Source organism: Crinia signifera, chromosome 5 (assembly GCF_055691185.1).
Source record: "Crinia signifera chromosome 5, ASM5569118v1, whole genome shotgun sequence".
Lineage (NCBI taxonomy): Eukaryota > Metazoa > Chordata > Amphibia > Anura > Myobatrachidae > Crinia > Crinia signifera.
In genome coordinates, this window is record NC_139221.1 from 105053991 (window position 1) to 105070587 (window position 16597).

The 16597-nt window shown below is 40.3% G+C and overlaps 1 protein-coding gene across 10 annotated transcripts in view; it reads left to right on the plus strand.

The window, feature by feature from the left end:
- The window catches only part of NFATC1 (nuclear factor of activated T cells 1), a 182039-nt gene that overhangs the window by 90427 nt on the left and 75015 nt on the right, over positions 1–16597 (plus strand). For 8 of the 10 annotated variants that reach the window (XM_083187776.1, XM_083187779.1, XM_083187783.1 and 5 more), the window contains 2 exons: positions 2530–2585; positions 3599–3731. The exons of the other annotated variants lie outside the window; for them this stretch is intronic. In XM_083187776.1, the coding sequence (XP_083043902.1) occupies positions 2530–2585; positions 3599–3731 (189 nt within the window). The remainder of the gene's footprint in view (positions 1–2529; positions 2586–3598; positions 3732–16597) is intronic. 10 annotated transcript variants of the gene reach the window in all.

The following is a 16597-nucleotide window of genomic DNA, read 5'->3' on the forward strand; positions in this document are numbered from 1 at the left end:
TTTTCCCCCAACCACTGCAAAATCTATTCCATTTTTTTTTTATAGCTTTTTAGATTTAAGCAACGTAGGAGTGTAAAGGAAGAAAAAATGAAAGCCTACACTTCATCACTATAACCCAAGTCTTCTTAAGCTGGGAACTGCAGATCGATTTGCCTGAGAATGCAAACTACACTGATGTTTCTAAGCTAACACAAATACCTGAGTCCTGTTTGAAACAGATTTCATGCACAAAGAGACTTCTGTACACAAAATATGATTATTTCAGACATTTGTAATAAATCAGGTTGCTCTGTATTTGAAATGTCTGTATGTATGGGGCGTGAGACTGGATACAGAACAAAAAGGGCTTTCATTAAGAGCTCTCAGATAGGCTGTTTTTTTTTTCTTAAGCAAAAGGCTGTGCGGTCAAGTTCAAAATAACTAATATTTGCCTAGCCTGTATGCTGACATACATATTCACAAGGGGTTTGCTTTTCAGTGCTCTGACATCGGATCTCCTCTATGTCCAGTGATCGCAGCCGTAGAGAACACGGCATGTGAAACTTTCAAAAATAGATTTTCTTTTAAAACTATATACAGTAATAGGAAAAAGACTACTTTGTTCAATGAATGTTAGATTCTTGAGAGTTTACAGATAGCGCAGACTTTTGGTCATAAAAACAGAACGCTGCCCACACAAGGCAATGGGAGCAGTTTACAATGTAATTACAGATGTGGGGCACTGAATTGCAGCTTAAACTTGAATTTCCCCCAATTCAGTCCTTACGGCCCACTTGTAGTCCAGACGTTAGGGATTTCCTGCACAGTTGGATAAATCAAATGAACGAAGGTAATAATCAGGCCACTTGTGTTCTTGTATGGATAGTACCCGGGATGTGAGTGGGCCATGAGGGTCTGCTTTGGGAAACAGTGGTTTAAACCAAGTATCTAGGGCTGCCACTAAAAATTATGGGGCCAGGGAATGACCAAATAGACAGCACCCACCCCCCCACCCCCACACACACACACAAAAAAATATTCTGCTGCACCGCTCCACCTTTTGTAACTTCACATATAGGTGGAGTGTTGCGGACCTTCAGGAACAATTCACAGAGGGACGATGTGCAACGAAGGCTTGTTTTACGAAGTCCTCCCCATCAGTCTGCTATTGTTGCTCAACCTGGTGCAGCTGTCCAGGCATTGGTGGTAAGAGCCAGTGGTGGGCCCCCTTCTATGTCCAGGGCCTGGGACTCTAGGCCCCACCTCCCCCTGATGGCGGTCCTGGCTATTGGTATAGCAGAAGGATCATTGAACCCACAGACCTAATCTTTTGACTGCATTTACTAACATGCCTGTTCGATTGGCTCAGCTTGAAGATATCATTTATTTTACTGCCCCGTGTCCTGCGATATCAGTGTAATTTAACAATATCATTGTTGTCATCGGAAAGTGTGTATCTAACATAGCAGTCTGGATACTTTAAAGTGTCACTATGAGGTTAGGGAGGCTGTAAATGTATATCTAGATTCAGTTGAGGTATGGAAATATTCTCATATCACTGACTTGCAGCAGCCTGAATGGAGACGTGGGTACAGTGTTGTAGAGTGGTCACAGAGATCTCACTGGCTTCCGGGTTCCCTTATTAATGTTATATTCATTACTGCTACATATCACTTTGTTCATAGGAGCACACGCATTAGCTGGTACTTTATCTCCATCCAAGGCTTAGCATATAAACCCCTGTATATTCTACATGCTACGGAGATGGTGAATGGTAAATCCAGGCAGCAATAAAAAAAAAAGCATTGGGGAAAAAAAGGGAAGACAATTGGGTATGGGTCACAGGGTCGACAATATGAAGGTCAACCCACCACGACAGGGCTTAGGTCAACACATGAAATAGGTTGACATGGCTGAGGTCTACAGGGTCAAAGAGTCAACACAAGCATTAGGTTGACAATGGGAAGGTTGACAGTCAAAAGGTCCACATGAGTTTTCAAATTTTTTAAGTCCCGAATTTTGACGTAAATTGGCATGGACACCATATCAGTGTACCGCTTCCCCTGGCGTGGCTCGCTGCCCTTCCCATGCTTCATGCACGGTGCCTCGCTGCCTTGGCACACTATTTTATATTGTCCCACCACACCCTAGCGGATGGTAAAGTATGAAATGCCACCTGTTGGCTCAAGAAAAAAGTGAAAAACTCATGTTGGCCTACCTTTTTACTGTTGACCTTCCCATTATCAACCTAATGCTTGTGTCGACCTTTCGACCCTGTTGACCTTAGCCATGTCGACCTGTTTCATGTGTTGACCTAAGCCCTGTCGACCTTTAGTGGTCGGCCTAATGAATGTATGTCGAATCTTCATAGTGTCGACCTAGCGACCGTATTCCATACAATTGGCCTCTGGGAGTAACTGACGTAACATGGAATTATTTGCTCATATAACTGACCCTTAACCGCCAAGAATTTTCTAGGCCGTTGGATGTCTAACGAGATTGCATATTCATAGCAGAAAACAAGGTTATTTTTTGTTTGATTTTGTTTAGATGGACATCATGTATGGGAAATGGAAGGAAAAACTGATAAGGAAATGTACAAACCAGTAAGTATCAATACAAAGACCCAATTATTTGACCTATTTACCTATAACTTTTGTTCATACACACTCAACGAGTAGGTCACTGGTTACGTTAGGTTTCCTTTTGCTTAGTCAAATTGCAATTCTGGAACCCAAATCTAACTGGCTGTTTGGCACGATCACTATATGAACAGATCAGAGAACTATTTGGCCACCCAAAAGGAAGGCAATCACCTTTCAACGTGATTTTCTGTTATATTTAATCAAGAATTGGAGTAGGTTTTCAGTGTGTATACAGTAGTAATCCCTCTGTGGTCTGTACAATGGTTGTTGAAATTGGCAATTGAAATTGGCAAACTAAAATCACAGTGGTTGAGATTGAAAGTGACTTTACTAATGTCTGATTTGTCCATATTTTTATTGGTGATATGACCTTAGAAAACCAAATTCCCTTCAAACCATATTACCCTATATTCTGCTAAAATTGACCAACCAAATTTGCACCTACTGTTCGATACTCTAGATCAGTGATTCTCAACCTCGGTCCTCAAGTACCCACAACAGTTCACTTTTTCAGGTCTCCACATAGAATCACAGGTGAAACAATTAGTTCCACCTGTGATCTTTTAAAATGTGTCAGTGAATAATCAGTGCACCTGCCAGGTGATCTGGAAAACGTGCACTGTTGGGGGTACTTGAGGACCGAGGTTGGGAACCACTGCTCTAGATTATTATTATTTTTTTAAATTAATCTACATTTTACAAAAAGGCCGTATCAGACCCTTGTCTCTTTCGTTATTTTGAGGTAACGAGCGGTAGCAAAGCAACTTCCATTCAGCCGCTAGACAGTGGCTTGTCTGGTCCAAATTACATATTTACTTTATTTGTATAAATTGCAAACATTTTGCAATAAATATGAATTTTTAATACACTAAGAACCATATAATGGCATCCAAAGATATGGTCTCTCTAGAAATAAAAAATAAAGTAGTATGGTAATTAATTATATATGAATAAGTTACTCTTTTTTATTACAGAACTCGCTAGTTGTGGAGATCCCACCTTTTCGCAATCAGAGAATATCCAGCCCAGTTCAAGTCAACTTTTATGTCTGTAATGGGAAGAGGAAAAGAAGCCAGTACCAGCAATTCACCTATCTGCCAGCCAATGGTAACATAATGTCTCATGAAAATGTTTCTTATGTATCTGAAGCTGGGTGTTTACAATTTTGTTGAAGCACAAACAAGTCCACAGTGAAACAGTGTTTAAAACCTCCTGGAGGTAAAACAGGATAAGTTGAAGTCTTGCTGGAAAAGAACTGCTTGTTTTGTTCTGGCTAATGTGAAATGCATACTACCTGACCTTCCCTTTTGCAAACATCCTATTTGGTGCCATAAACTCATATATATTGTAGACAAATAAGTCTTTTGACTGGCAAAATTCCTTGAGAGCTCAAATCTGAAGCCTAATAGGAGCCAAACGCACAACCTGCTACACATCAGGTGACCACATCATGTATTAATCAGATAGGGTGCACACACATTTGGGAGCAAAAGCAAACAATGAAGTCTGTTCTTATGAGGTCTTTTTAAGGATCACCGGTTGCATCTATCCTAAATGAGAACAATTATTCCTTGAAGGATAGCATTTTTGTATATATAGGGTGGGCCAGAAGAGATGGGTGGGAAAGAGTAGACTCACCCACTGTTTTGGCAATGGCCTATGCAAACCTAGAACCGTAACAGCTGTTGTAGATCTGGGTGTAGCTAGGGAAACAAAGAGTCTTTTTGACAGGGCAGAGGTCTAGCGATCTCCAGCTAGAGGCTTGTTGCTTTCACACTATGAATTTATCGGCAATCAAGCATTCTCTTGTGTGTTATAGTTGGCACACACCATGTAGATAAAAACAAATTTCTGTAGTAAGTAAAGACATTTCCTAACTGTGCTATTTGAATAAATACTTTAATCAGCGCAGCCTATTGTACGCAATATACAGACAGAAATCTTTATATATATACCGTAAATATACAGAATTTTTTTTATTTGATTGTGAAGTAATCTTATTATGATGCATTCAAAAAATTGACTTCAATTCTGATGAAATATCTTTGTAAGATCATTTTGATTTTTTTTACATGTAAAATAAACTTGTTTTTCTTTGCAACTAATTACAGTGCATTGTGTGCTACTCATATCACTGCATTTAAAATGTATATTTTATATGTTTGTCTTGTAATATGTATATGTATGAAATGGACATGCTGGTAAACATAAGGCAATGTAGCTGTGCTCTAGAATTAGTTGTTTACAGGTGTACCAACAACTCAAATCTTTACGGTGTACTTGTTATGCAGTGCAGTGGTGAAGGCGGTTTTACCAGCCTGTACCAATAGTTGCGGAGGACAGCTGACTAATGTTATGTAGCTTCTCATTAATATTGGTTCAGCTTGCTGCATGGTTATGGCCACTGTACGTAGGTGTCAGGTATACACTAAATTTTGAGTTTTTATTATTATTTTGCATCCTGGGCATTAAAATGGTTGCACTGCTTAGTACTTTTCATTTTGACTAGAAGCTGCAGCAAGGGGTTGAAGTGCCATAGGAAATCTCTGCCGAACCCCTTGTTTTACCTGTAGTGGTTTCTCATAATATTATGTATCATATCGTCAAGCTGCATTGTCACAGTTTCTAATATGACAGACTTTGGGGAGGTATTTATCAAAGCTGGGAAAGAGATAAAATTGTGAGAGATAAAGTATCAGCCAATCAAATTTACATTTTAAAGGCTGTGTTTAAAAAATGGCAGTTTGGAACTGATTGGTGCTTTATGTGTCACACTTTTATCTCTCTACAAGCGTTGATAAATACCCCCTTAGACATTTATGTACTTACTAAACTTTGTTAAATGAAGATTAAATTGTGAAATACGTTTGTAAATTACTTTTGTTTAATTAAAATAAACAGGTTATTTCATAAACAGTTTGCAGTAAGTGACTTGTGTACAGTCCAAAGACTCAGGTTTCAGATATAAAGAGAAAAGGGGAGTTTATAAAATGGGATTATTAAAAGAGCTTGTTACCTTTTACGTATAATAAGCAAATACAGTATTCTGTTGCATGTCAATTAAGCGATTATGTTGTGTGTGATTTCCCTATTATTTCCCACAATGTGCATACTTGCCAATATTTAAAAAGGATTTTCAGTGGCACTCTGGGGTCTATCCGCTGTATGCCAGCAGTTCTCTTAAGACTGAGGCTTAGCGGACCATGTTGCACTACAATTTTCATAATGAAATGTTTATTGAATGGCATTGTAATAGCATTTTAGCACTTTAAATACTGCATTTTAATACATATCAACATATAATGCCTACAGATTTGGGAATTGAATTAAATATACAGATTAATGTTAGTGTGGAGTTCATTAGTATTTGGAACATTTCTATGCCCAGGTGTTAAAAACCTGCGGAATTGGCAGCTATAATGTATGTACTGAGAACCTCAAGTTCCAACCTATTTGTCACAAGGCGTCACATTCTGACCTAGGGCCTGATTCAGGCCTGATCGCAGGTCTGTTTTTTTTAGTATATAAACAAAACCCCTTTACCCTGCACAGAAACAAACTAACTCACCCAAATTTAACTCTGGGGGTGATTCAGGCTGGTTTGCAAATGCAAGCTCATTCTTTCATGGACAAAACCATGTGCATGGCAGGTGGGGCTGATGTAACATGTGCAGAGAGAGTTACATTTGGGTGAGTTATTTTGTTTTTGTGTAGGGTAAATATTGGCTGCTTTATTTTTACATTGCAATTTAGATTTCAGTATGAACACACCCCACCCAAATGTAATACCCCTTTCACACTGCACTTTTAAAACGATATATTGCCGTTTTTTTTCCATTTTAAAACGTTTAAGGCTGCAGTGTGAAGGTGCCAGAGTTGATTTACCGGTTAAAGTTAACTGGTATTTCAACACGTTTAAAAAGCAGAGTCCTACACGTTTCAAAGCCGTTTTTTAGGCAGTGTGAATGGCTCTATTTCTATGGCTTGAAACGTGTCCCTTGGGGGTTAAACAGGTTGAATGTGTAAATGGTATTAAATGCTTTTTAAAACGGTTTTCACCTGCAATGTGAAAGGTCTTAAGGTTCAGACCCGTTTTGAAGTCCCATTTAAGAATACAGGGTCAATACCCTTTTCTGCAATGTGAAAGCAGTATAACTCTCTCTGCACATGTTACATCAGCCCCACCAAATAATAACATCCTGAGCAATAGACCCAATAGCACTAGCAGGTGCACCTGCAGTGCACATGGTTTTGCCCATTAGAGGAAGATTTTGCTTTTGCAAAACAACCTGAATTAGGCCCCCTATCTGCACATTTTATATCACCCCCCCCTTCCCACTGCACATGGTTTTACCCTTTTGCTAAAAAAAAATGTGCCCAGGGACCAGGTCTGATTAAGGCCTCTTCATGGCAGGCCCTTCATTGCACGGTACTACTGCACACCAAATATTACATAGCTACATGGAATCCTGGGATGAACTGCAGAGATGAATTTTTATATAGTACACACCCAATAGGCTTTGCATTGTCACCTTTTTAATGTTGCTGTTCATATTGACTACTTTATTTACATATAATTTTGCATATAACCATGACCAAAATATTTCATTTTCTTTTACAAAACTTCTCTATGAGTACCATTGTCCCCCAAATGCAGACCCAAAATCCCCAAACATTTGAATGATGTATTTTTGAATTCACTCTCTGGATGATCCTACCAGCCGAACAGGCAGATAAGATCTCAAGGCACGTTTTGCTGATCAGTTGGATGCATATTAAAATCAATTAGCTGCTTGCTACAAACACATTAAATTAAATTCTTAATGTTTCCTTATATACATGCCTTTAGCTCTATCGTTCCAACTTCACATTTTAACACTTAGATAAGGAAGATCCTTTAGTCAACTGTTCTTGTAAAATCTGGGGACGTTCAGTATGCTGCAAGACCCCATTCATTTACGTTTTCAAAATCTGAACATGAATGAGATTGGAAAATGAAGTGTTGAAAAATATACAAACAATATAATCTTGTTTTACTATATGATTATGGACAGTATGTAATAGCCTGCGATGTGCAAGCTGTGCGGGAGGACCTGCAAGTATACCCTATATTTTTCGGAAATCATTTACAAGGCAAAACTGACCTGGTTATGGCCTGTGGTTCTGGGATAGAGGATCGACAATTGGACAATACCATGGTCGACCACTAGTCTAGTTAGACGTCTAAACTTGTTCAACCGCGTTTATATAGACAGTGAAACTAAATCGATGCATGTGAAGGATCGACGGGAGCGTGGTCGACAGTAGCAAGGTGGACACAAGTTTTTCATGTTTTTTTGGTGCCGAATGTCAGAGGGGTCCCTGTGGACACTGTATCCCCTCGCCATGCTTTGAGCACTATTATAATCTAACGCTATGTCCACTTGGATAGTAAAGTAGGAACCAAGTGGACCGGCAAAAAAAAACAACAACTTGTGTCGACCATGCTACTGTCGACATCGTTCCCATCGATCCTTCACTTGCATCGATCTGGCGTCACTGTCTATTTAGAAGCCGTCGACCAAGTTTAGGCATCTAATTAGACACCATCGATCATGGTATTGCGACCTAAACATGCTTGATCCGCCATCTGGATACCATGGCCTGTAAATGAGTGCCACTTTAAAAATACGGGCATACTCACTTTTTTTTTCTAGACAAATATTTATCTTTGAGAGAACACATTAATGCGGATAAGACATCTTCCTGCCATTTTTTCAAACACTTTTATTTTCAAATGATTCTGCTAGGAACTGGCGTGAAGTCAGAAGTTGATTTTATACTGGTTGTTGTAGCTGTGAGTGAACAGCTCTTGTTTATGGAAATAGGGTACAACATTGCATTTCTTTTTGGCAAACAATGCCAGCTACCATATGACAAGCAGTATCGTTTCTTCAGAGAGCCAACTGATCTAAAATCCAGGGCTCCTTTTTGTTTTCTTTGTCATTTTAAGTTTACCATTTGAGCACAAAAATTATTATTGACCGTGTAATTAATGCCAAAACATTTCTACTTGCTTGGCTAATTGGAGGATTTAGGAGGTAGACTGAATGTAAGGTGGTACCTGGGGTGACAAAGATGCTGGGGGTATAAGTCTTGTGTTTTAAGTTTCAATGGTTTGTAATACATATATATATTATTGCTGGAACTCAGTGTTTGGGTTTTAACAGAGCACACTTGTACTTTTTTGTTTTATATAGATGGGAACTGGGAGCAATTTCAAGCTGAGTACACACTGGGACGATGTGCCCCAGCCAATATGTTGGTCCTTCGGACTGACCTATCAGTACACATTGAATGATGTAATGAAGATTGGAGCAACATATATCGCTCTCCCTTCATTTAACATGCCGTGGTTGCTAACATTATCGTTCATGAAACATGGCTGACCGGGTGACGTTGTTAGTGACCTCTGCCACCTGCCTATCGGGCATACACTCTGAATGATAGGCACAATATGTCATACCGATTCAGGTGTAAATGACATGTAGGGCCGATATTGTCTCAGTGTTTACTGGGTGGCAGATGTATTAAGCCTGGTGAAGTGATAAAATGGAAGGTGATAATGCACCAGCCAATAAGCTCACAACTGTCAAATTACAGGTTGGGGTTGATGAATGACAGTTGGGAGCTGACTGGCTATCACCAGCCACTTTATCACTTTACCAGGCTTAATAAAGCGCCCCAGGGCACACTAGGTAAAGAACACTTGCCGCAAAATTGGACTTGGAGAAGGTAGAATTGAAATGCAGTATGTCCCTAACTAATGATACTTAGCATTATCATTTATATGAAGGGTCTACTCTCATTTCACTGTAACCCATAACATAGTGAAGTATCACTGCCGCCATGCAGAACTCGAGACTTAAGGCCCCCATACACTAGCCGATTTTGGTCAGATTTCAGCCAGATCAGTCAGATCTGGCCGAAATCGGACCAAAATCGCCTAGTTTTGATGTCCCCTCAGATCCGATGCGCGGTCCCGTGCGCATCGGATCTGCGTCGGGTGGTCGGACCTGCTGCACGTCCGACCACCCGACTTGGGACCTAGTGGGGCGGCGCGGCGGTGGAAGGAGCAGGGGGGGCTGGGGACACAGGCGGCATAGAGCCGGGCAGGGGGAGCCGTCCGGGAGCTGTCAGTAATGAATAAAAAAAAAAAGCCCATACAATGAATGGGTGGCCTGTGATTGGCTGAGCGCTCTCTCAGCCAGTCAGCAATTGGCTGAGAGAGCGCTCAGCAGCCAATCACAGGCTGCCCATTCATTGTATGGGCTTTTTTTTTTTTATTCATTACTGACAGCTCCCGGCCGGCTCCCCCTGCCCGGCTCTATGCCGCCTGTGTCCCCCGCAGCGTCCCCAGCCCCCCCTGCTCCCTCTACCGCCTCGCACAGACGCTGTCCCCCGCAGCGTCCCCAGCAGCGGGGGACACAGACGTGTCCCCCGCAGCGTCCCCAGCCCCCACCTCTGTAGCCCCCCCCCCCTGCTCCCCGGTTTTTTTTACATGTGATAAATCGAGACGATTTATCACATGTAAAAAATGGCACATCAAGTGCCAATCTAATCAAGCTCCCCCGGGGAGCAGCCGGGGAAGTTCAGGGGGAAGTCGGGGGCGACTTGTCCTAAGGACAAGTCGCCCTAGTGTATGGGGGCCTTTAGCATTAGGCTTCACTCTCCTAAACCCACCCCCCCACTCCAGCAAAACTAGCCAATGAGAGTCTGGGGGCCATCTTAGAATGAGAGTCAGTCTTTTCGAGTCCCAGATTCTGCTTTACGGCAGCTGTGATATTCTCATATACAGTTCCACTGTCGATCCTAGATACTCTCTTCACATGTATTTGCTAAGCGTCCCTCCATACTGCAGGAGGCCTGCAGCAGCTGCTGTTTGTACAGTAAGGAAAGCAAATACCTTTGTGTTTGGAATAAACCATATTGGCGTACAAGGGGAGCAAATATATTTAGATTTTTTCTGTGCAGGGTAAATAGTGTCTGCTTTTGCATGTAGCACACACATGGTAGACATCATAACTATATGCGTAACTATAGCCCCGCAGCCCCCGTGCTGGCGGGGAGGCGCTGAGAAGTTGTGGGAGCTGGGGGGGGGGGGGGTGGGTGTCTGCGGGGCTATGGTTACCTGCTGCCGTCTGCCCCCCAAACCCGTGCAGCCTCCTGCCGCTGGCACTTCTGTCGGGTCCTGGCTCCTGCTGCTAATAAAAGGTGACACTCAGAAAATGGCTGCCCCAATACAGCAGACCGTTTTTAAGGTTGCCAGAGGAGGCCGCCGCCCTATGGGGGCACTGCCCGAATTTGCGGCAGGAGCGCGCAAATTTAATAGTAATGCCACTTTTAGACATCTTTATTTTTACACTGCAAGTTTGATTTTAGTTTGAACTCACCCCATCCAAATCTACATTTAAATGCATGTTACATCGGATTCACCAGCAGTGCAACATGCTATTACCCAGTTGCTTGCTTTATTTACAAACACGAATCAAGCCCACAGTAAGCGTATTTCATTTAAAATCAGACTCACGGTTAGCCTACACCTGCCATCTGTGAAATAAAGCTCACCTGTACCTGCAGAATTTCCTTGTAGTTCTCTTGGTTGCATCTTCCTGGGACACTGATGGTCCGCAAATATTGCAAAACATCTTTGGAATCTCATGAAAGAAACAGATCAGGAGAGGGATTTAATACATTACATGCACAGTACTATGAAACATTGTGAGAAAATGTGGCACAATGGGGTCATTACCAAGTTGATGATGTGACAAAAGTGAAAACTCCCCATTAAGGATACCAACATGCATATGGCAACATTAAAGGTGCTGCATGGATTTCTGGAACAAATATGCCACTGGCAAATGTGGCAAAATATTGAGGGCCTTATTTTGGTTCACTCTTTCTGACAAAATACTTCTTAGATGGACAAAACCATGTGCACTGCAGGGGGGCAGATGTAACATGTGCAGAGAGAATTAGATTTGGGTGAGTTATTTTGTTTCTGTGCAGGGAAAATACTGGCTGCTTAATTTTTACACTTCAATATAGATCTCACTTTGAAGTAAAACCCCACCCAAATCTAACTCTCTCTGCACATTTTGCATATGCTCCCCTGCAGTGCACATGGTTTTGTCCATCTAAGAAGGATTTTGTCAGAAAGAGTGAACCAAAATAAGGCCCTGTATGGTCTCATGAGTACAAGGTTAAAGTTTTGGTCTTTACTTTTAAACATATTTAGGGCACGAAGAGAACCTATTTCATCACCCCCCCCCCCCCAAAAAAAAATATACCACATACCTACTGTACAAAGGATGATGGTCTCAGCATCTTGCTTTGAGGCGACTTATCTTGATCTGACACAGGAGTCTCTAGTCTGGCTTAAATATAAATCCCCAAATACAAAGATTATTGTCCTGAAATCTGCTGGACTCTGTCAGACAGCTGAGAATGAAAATACTTTTCACCTTCCAACGTGATCAAGATCCAAAGCACACATCCAATTCAAACAAGGAATGGCTTTAGAAAAGGAAGTTTAAAGCTTTGAAATAGCCCAATCAGAGCCCAGTGCTTAATTTCATTTAAAAAAGCTGACCAAGATATGACTATACACAGGTGTTCCCCTTGGTGGGTGCTGAATGTTTTTGCAGGGAATTATGGGATGCCATTGGAAAGTCCAGGTATTAGAAGTGCACCAAATAAAACATACTGCTCTAATAATAGCAAAATATGCTTCACCAAAATGTTAGTTTAGGGATGTGCACTATATACCTATACAGAAATAAAAATAAAAATCAGAAATTAATAAAATACAAATAAGCTTCAAGAACGTGGAAAAGCTTATATAAGTCTTGTTTCAACTTGTAACTTTTGGCTTATACCATTACCGTAACTTTTCTTTTCTTTTTAACTTTTTTTTTTTTACATAGAAACAAAGCACTATAGTATGTATATGTTTCATTATTTGTTATAATGATTTAGATGGTCATTAAAATTTCAGTAGGTTCTGATAAAAAACTTATTATGTTGTGGAATTTTCTCAAATATCCAGCTCCTGAGCTTCGTACTGTCCTCATTTTCTGTGATTGACAGTCCTAGCTCCTCAATATTTAATTCTGAAGAATTGTGCTGTAATGGTATTTCTTCATTTACTACTTTCTGCAGTGCTCTTGCACTCTAAAATAACTAAACAGCAGTGGGTGTTTGGCATCATGGACGGTGTTATGGTTAGCATTACTACCTCACAGCACTGAGGTCATGGGTTCGATTCCCACCATGGCCTTATATTCTCCCCGTGCTTGCGTGGGTTTACTCCGGGTGCTCCAGTTTCCTCCCACAATCCAAAAATATACTGGTAGGTCAATTAGTTTACAACAAAATTAACCCTAGAATGTCTGTGTTTGGTGTACATGTGGTAGGGAATATAGATTGTAAGCTCCACTGGGGCAGGGACTGATGTGAATGTTCAAATATTCTCTGTAAAGCTCCGCGGAATATGTGTGCGCTATATAAGAAACTGTTAATAAATAAATTATAATAACTGTAAAATAATTCAAATATCAAATAAAATGACACTGACAGTTTATCTGTATATCGAGCCAGTACAAGCCAAATGAAGAAAAAACAACTGTGACAAAAACTCTACTACAGGACCCATTCCAGAGAGCAAATAATGTATGTATAATGTATAGTTATGGAGCTAGCCTTTCCTAGCTTGGTATTCCAGATGCTCAGCCTTTACTAATAGCATGTGATCTCACACTGAGACTACTGTTAACCCCTGTTGTTCTACAAAAAATGTCTGATCTCACAGCTTTAAAAAAAAAACACAAAATACCTTAAAAATGCTCCAGCAAATAGTTACCATGTGCTTACTTAGCAAGCTGTATATGTAAGAAATCTTAAGCTTTAAATAATAGGGCCAAATTATAGTCAACTAGTAAGTCTTCTTATTATTTCGAGTACTGCTGCTCTAGACAGAGAAGACTGTGTTAAAGACATTTTTCATGACAGCTGAAATTACAGAACCTAATTGGAGATGTGGTCACCTCAAGTGATCTAGGGAATCCAGTTTAGGCGTGATGATAAAGGGAAAGTGTGTAGATTTATTGGCCAGTTATTACACAGCTATGATCAATAGATTTACACCACATATTACGACCAGAGCCTATTATTTTCATTGCTACAGCACTGAAGAAAGAGGCAGACACTAAAAAGAACTTGTGTGTTTTGGCACGTTCCATTTACTTTAATAAAAACAGATGGGAGTAACCCACCATAATATATATATATAATATATACACACACACACACACACACACACACACGCGTGCATATATATATATTTAATACAGTGGTCTAGAGGTATTTTATGGCTTGAATCAAGGTGATTATGTTTTTGTAAATGACGTTCAGCCAATGAGTAATGCACATAAATGTTTGGCAGGGAAGTATATATTTGTAAAGCTATTTCTGTGTCATACAGTGTGGGAAGGTCCGCTAGAAGCATTTCCTGCCTTTTAACTAACCACTTTTTATCTGCTTGAATATTATTTTTGCCAATGTTAGGGTGATAGTCTAGCTTAGGTAATTATTAATGACATCTTGGTAGTCTGTACAGTTTCTACTCTTTCTTATAGATCTATTACTTATTTGTAGATTGAGTAATGATGTAACTAGTGAAGTTCGGAATATCTATAGAACACCAAGCACCATCTTCAAGGAAAGATGTATAATAGTCTAAATTAGCCATAGACACCAGTCTAGTAAGAATGACCTAGCTCCTGGTTGATACACTCTTATTTGCTTGGGTTGGGAAAATACAAGGGAGCATTGAGATACCACAAACCAGTAAATACTGGGAGGGATGTCATATCCCGACTTTTTGACAGACCTGAATTATTTTCCTTCTGGTTGTGACTTTTCCCTTTTTTTGACCAGTGGATATTAGCATGTGTGCTACATTATGTGGTTTGCACACACTGTCAGGGGCATAACTCCCAGAGGCAATGGAGTCCCCTTCCTCCCGGCTTCGAGCCTTGAAGGGACACCTGCATTTACAGCAGCACTTGTGTGGTTCACAGTTGCATCCAAATGTGACAACATCTCTTCCAATTAAGCTTTTCAATTCACTTTTCACCTTAATTGTCTCTATCCCACTAGCCCTGCTCACACTTGGAATAGGGGACAGGTCGGCTCCTGCTGCCGCTGGACTGTGAGATGGGACGCTGATTCTTGTGAGTCTGAACCAGATCCACCAGCCGTTGACTCACCATTTTTTTAAAGGGATGGGTCAACAAATTCAAACTTGCCTCCAAGCGATTGGGATGAACTTACGCCTCTGCATACCATCTGTGTCCTGTGGCATTAGCGCTCCTTAGAGAATCATTATGGGGATGGGTATTGATGAAGGGTCTGGCTGACCACCTTGAAGACTTCCATGGGTAGTGTACATAGTTTCTCTAATCTATTTCAGTGGTTCCCAGACCTCAGCCTCAAGTATACCTAACAGTTCAGGTTTTACAAGTCCCTTAGCCGGTGCGCTGTGTATCACCAACTGTCATATTTAAAACAAAAACACAGATGACCTGGAAAACGTCAACTGTTGAGTGTACTTAAGGACGAGATTAGGATCCACTGTTCTATGCATAATATCTTTGTGAGAATTGGAAAAAGTATAGATTTGCATAAATATATATAAAGGAGACCGAGAAGTGGAATATAAGAAAAGACGTGTGGATTTATTTTCAAAATATATCGTTTGTTAGGCATTATAGTTTGAGATGGGTTGGGAAAACAAACTCAATTCATCTGAATCCATTTTGCTGACTTTATGTGAAATGATCAGAATGAAGAAACCCAGCCCTAATATGCCGCCTACAATGTTTTTTTGTTTTGCAATTTCAAAAACAAACACAGCAGAAATGTAAGGTGTGGTGTTGTCCTTGAATGTTTGTATTGAAAAAGTGAAATGCACTTTTTCGAAAATGGTGAGCGGTACCAAATACAGATCTTTGTCGTCACTCGCCCACTCAGCTTCCTTCCTGAAACCTAAATTTATCTCTTGTTCAGTAACAGATTAAAACAAGTGCTCTTTCAACCAAAAAGACAATCAGTGGACATGTAGGGGCTCTAACCACACCTGCACTCAGTCTTTTCAGGATAACTCATACGCCAGTAGGGTAAATGAGGCTATTAAACGTCGCCCACAAGTTATTTTCAAATACATCCTTACCTCCAATGACCACAAAATAAATGTAAATAAATATTGAAAAACAAATAATTAGTAGACTTTGTGATCTAACAACTAGGTGAGTATCATTCAAGGAACACTGATTTAATGTGTACATTTCAGGGTACTGAGTGCTTTATACCAAAACTTTATGCATCCAGAGTTTTATGTTGACATTGTCTTCTTCTCTTTCATTTGTTTCTTCATTTGACATTCAGGGTAAATTTACTAAAAATCAAAGAGATGATTTTGCCCAAAGAAACCAATCATATGCCATGTATAATTTCTCTATTGCATCCTAGAAAAAAATAAATAAAGACAAACATTTAAAATACTGAGGGTTAAACTTACTAAAGCTTTTAAAAATTAAAAGAGGTGATATTAGCCATAGCCACCAATCAGATTCTGCCTACCATTTTCGAGGATGCAATAGAGAAATGGTAGACAGAATCTGATATGTTGATATGGGCAGCATCACCTTTTTTCATTTTAATTAGCTTTATTATGTTTACTCCTCATTATTTTAATTAATGTTAACAGATAAAAGATTGAAAAATGTGAACTGCATATAGGGACCGATTCTGTTTCACTCGCAGTGAACCAAAATGGGCCCCTGCCCCGATGGTCAGGGTTTGCACATGCGCATTTGTGCGCATGAAAACCCTGAGTGCAGTCGGACTTGGTGATTTACACTGTTGCCAGGCCG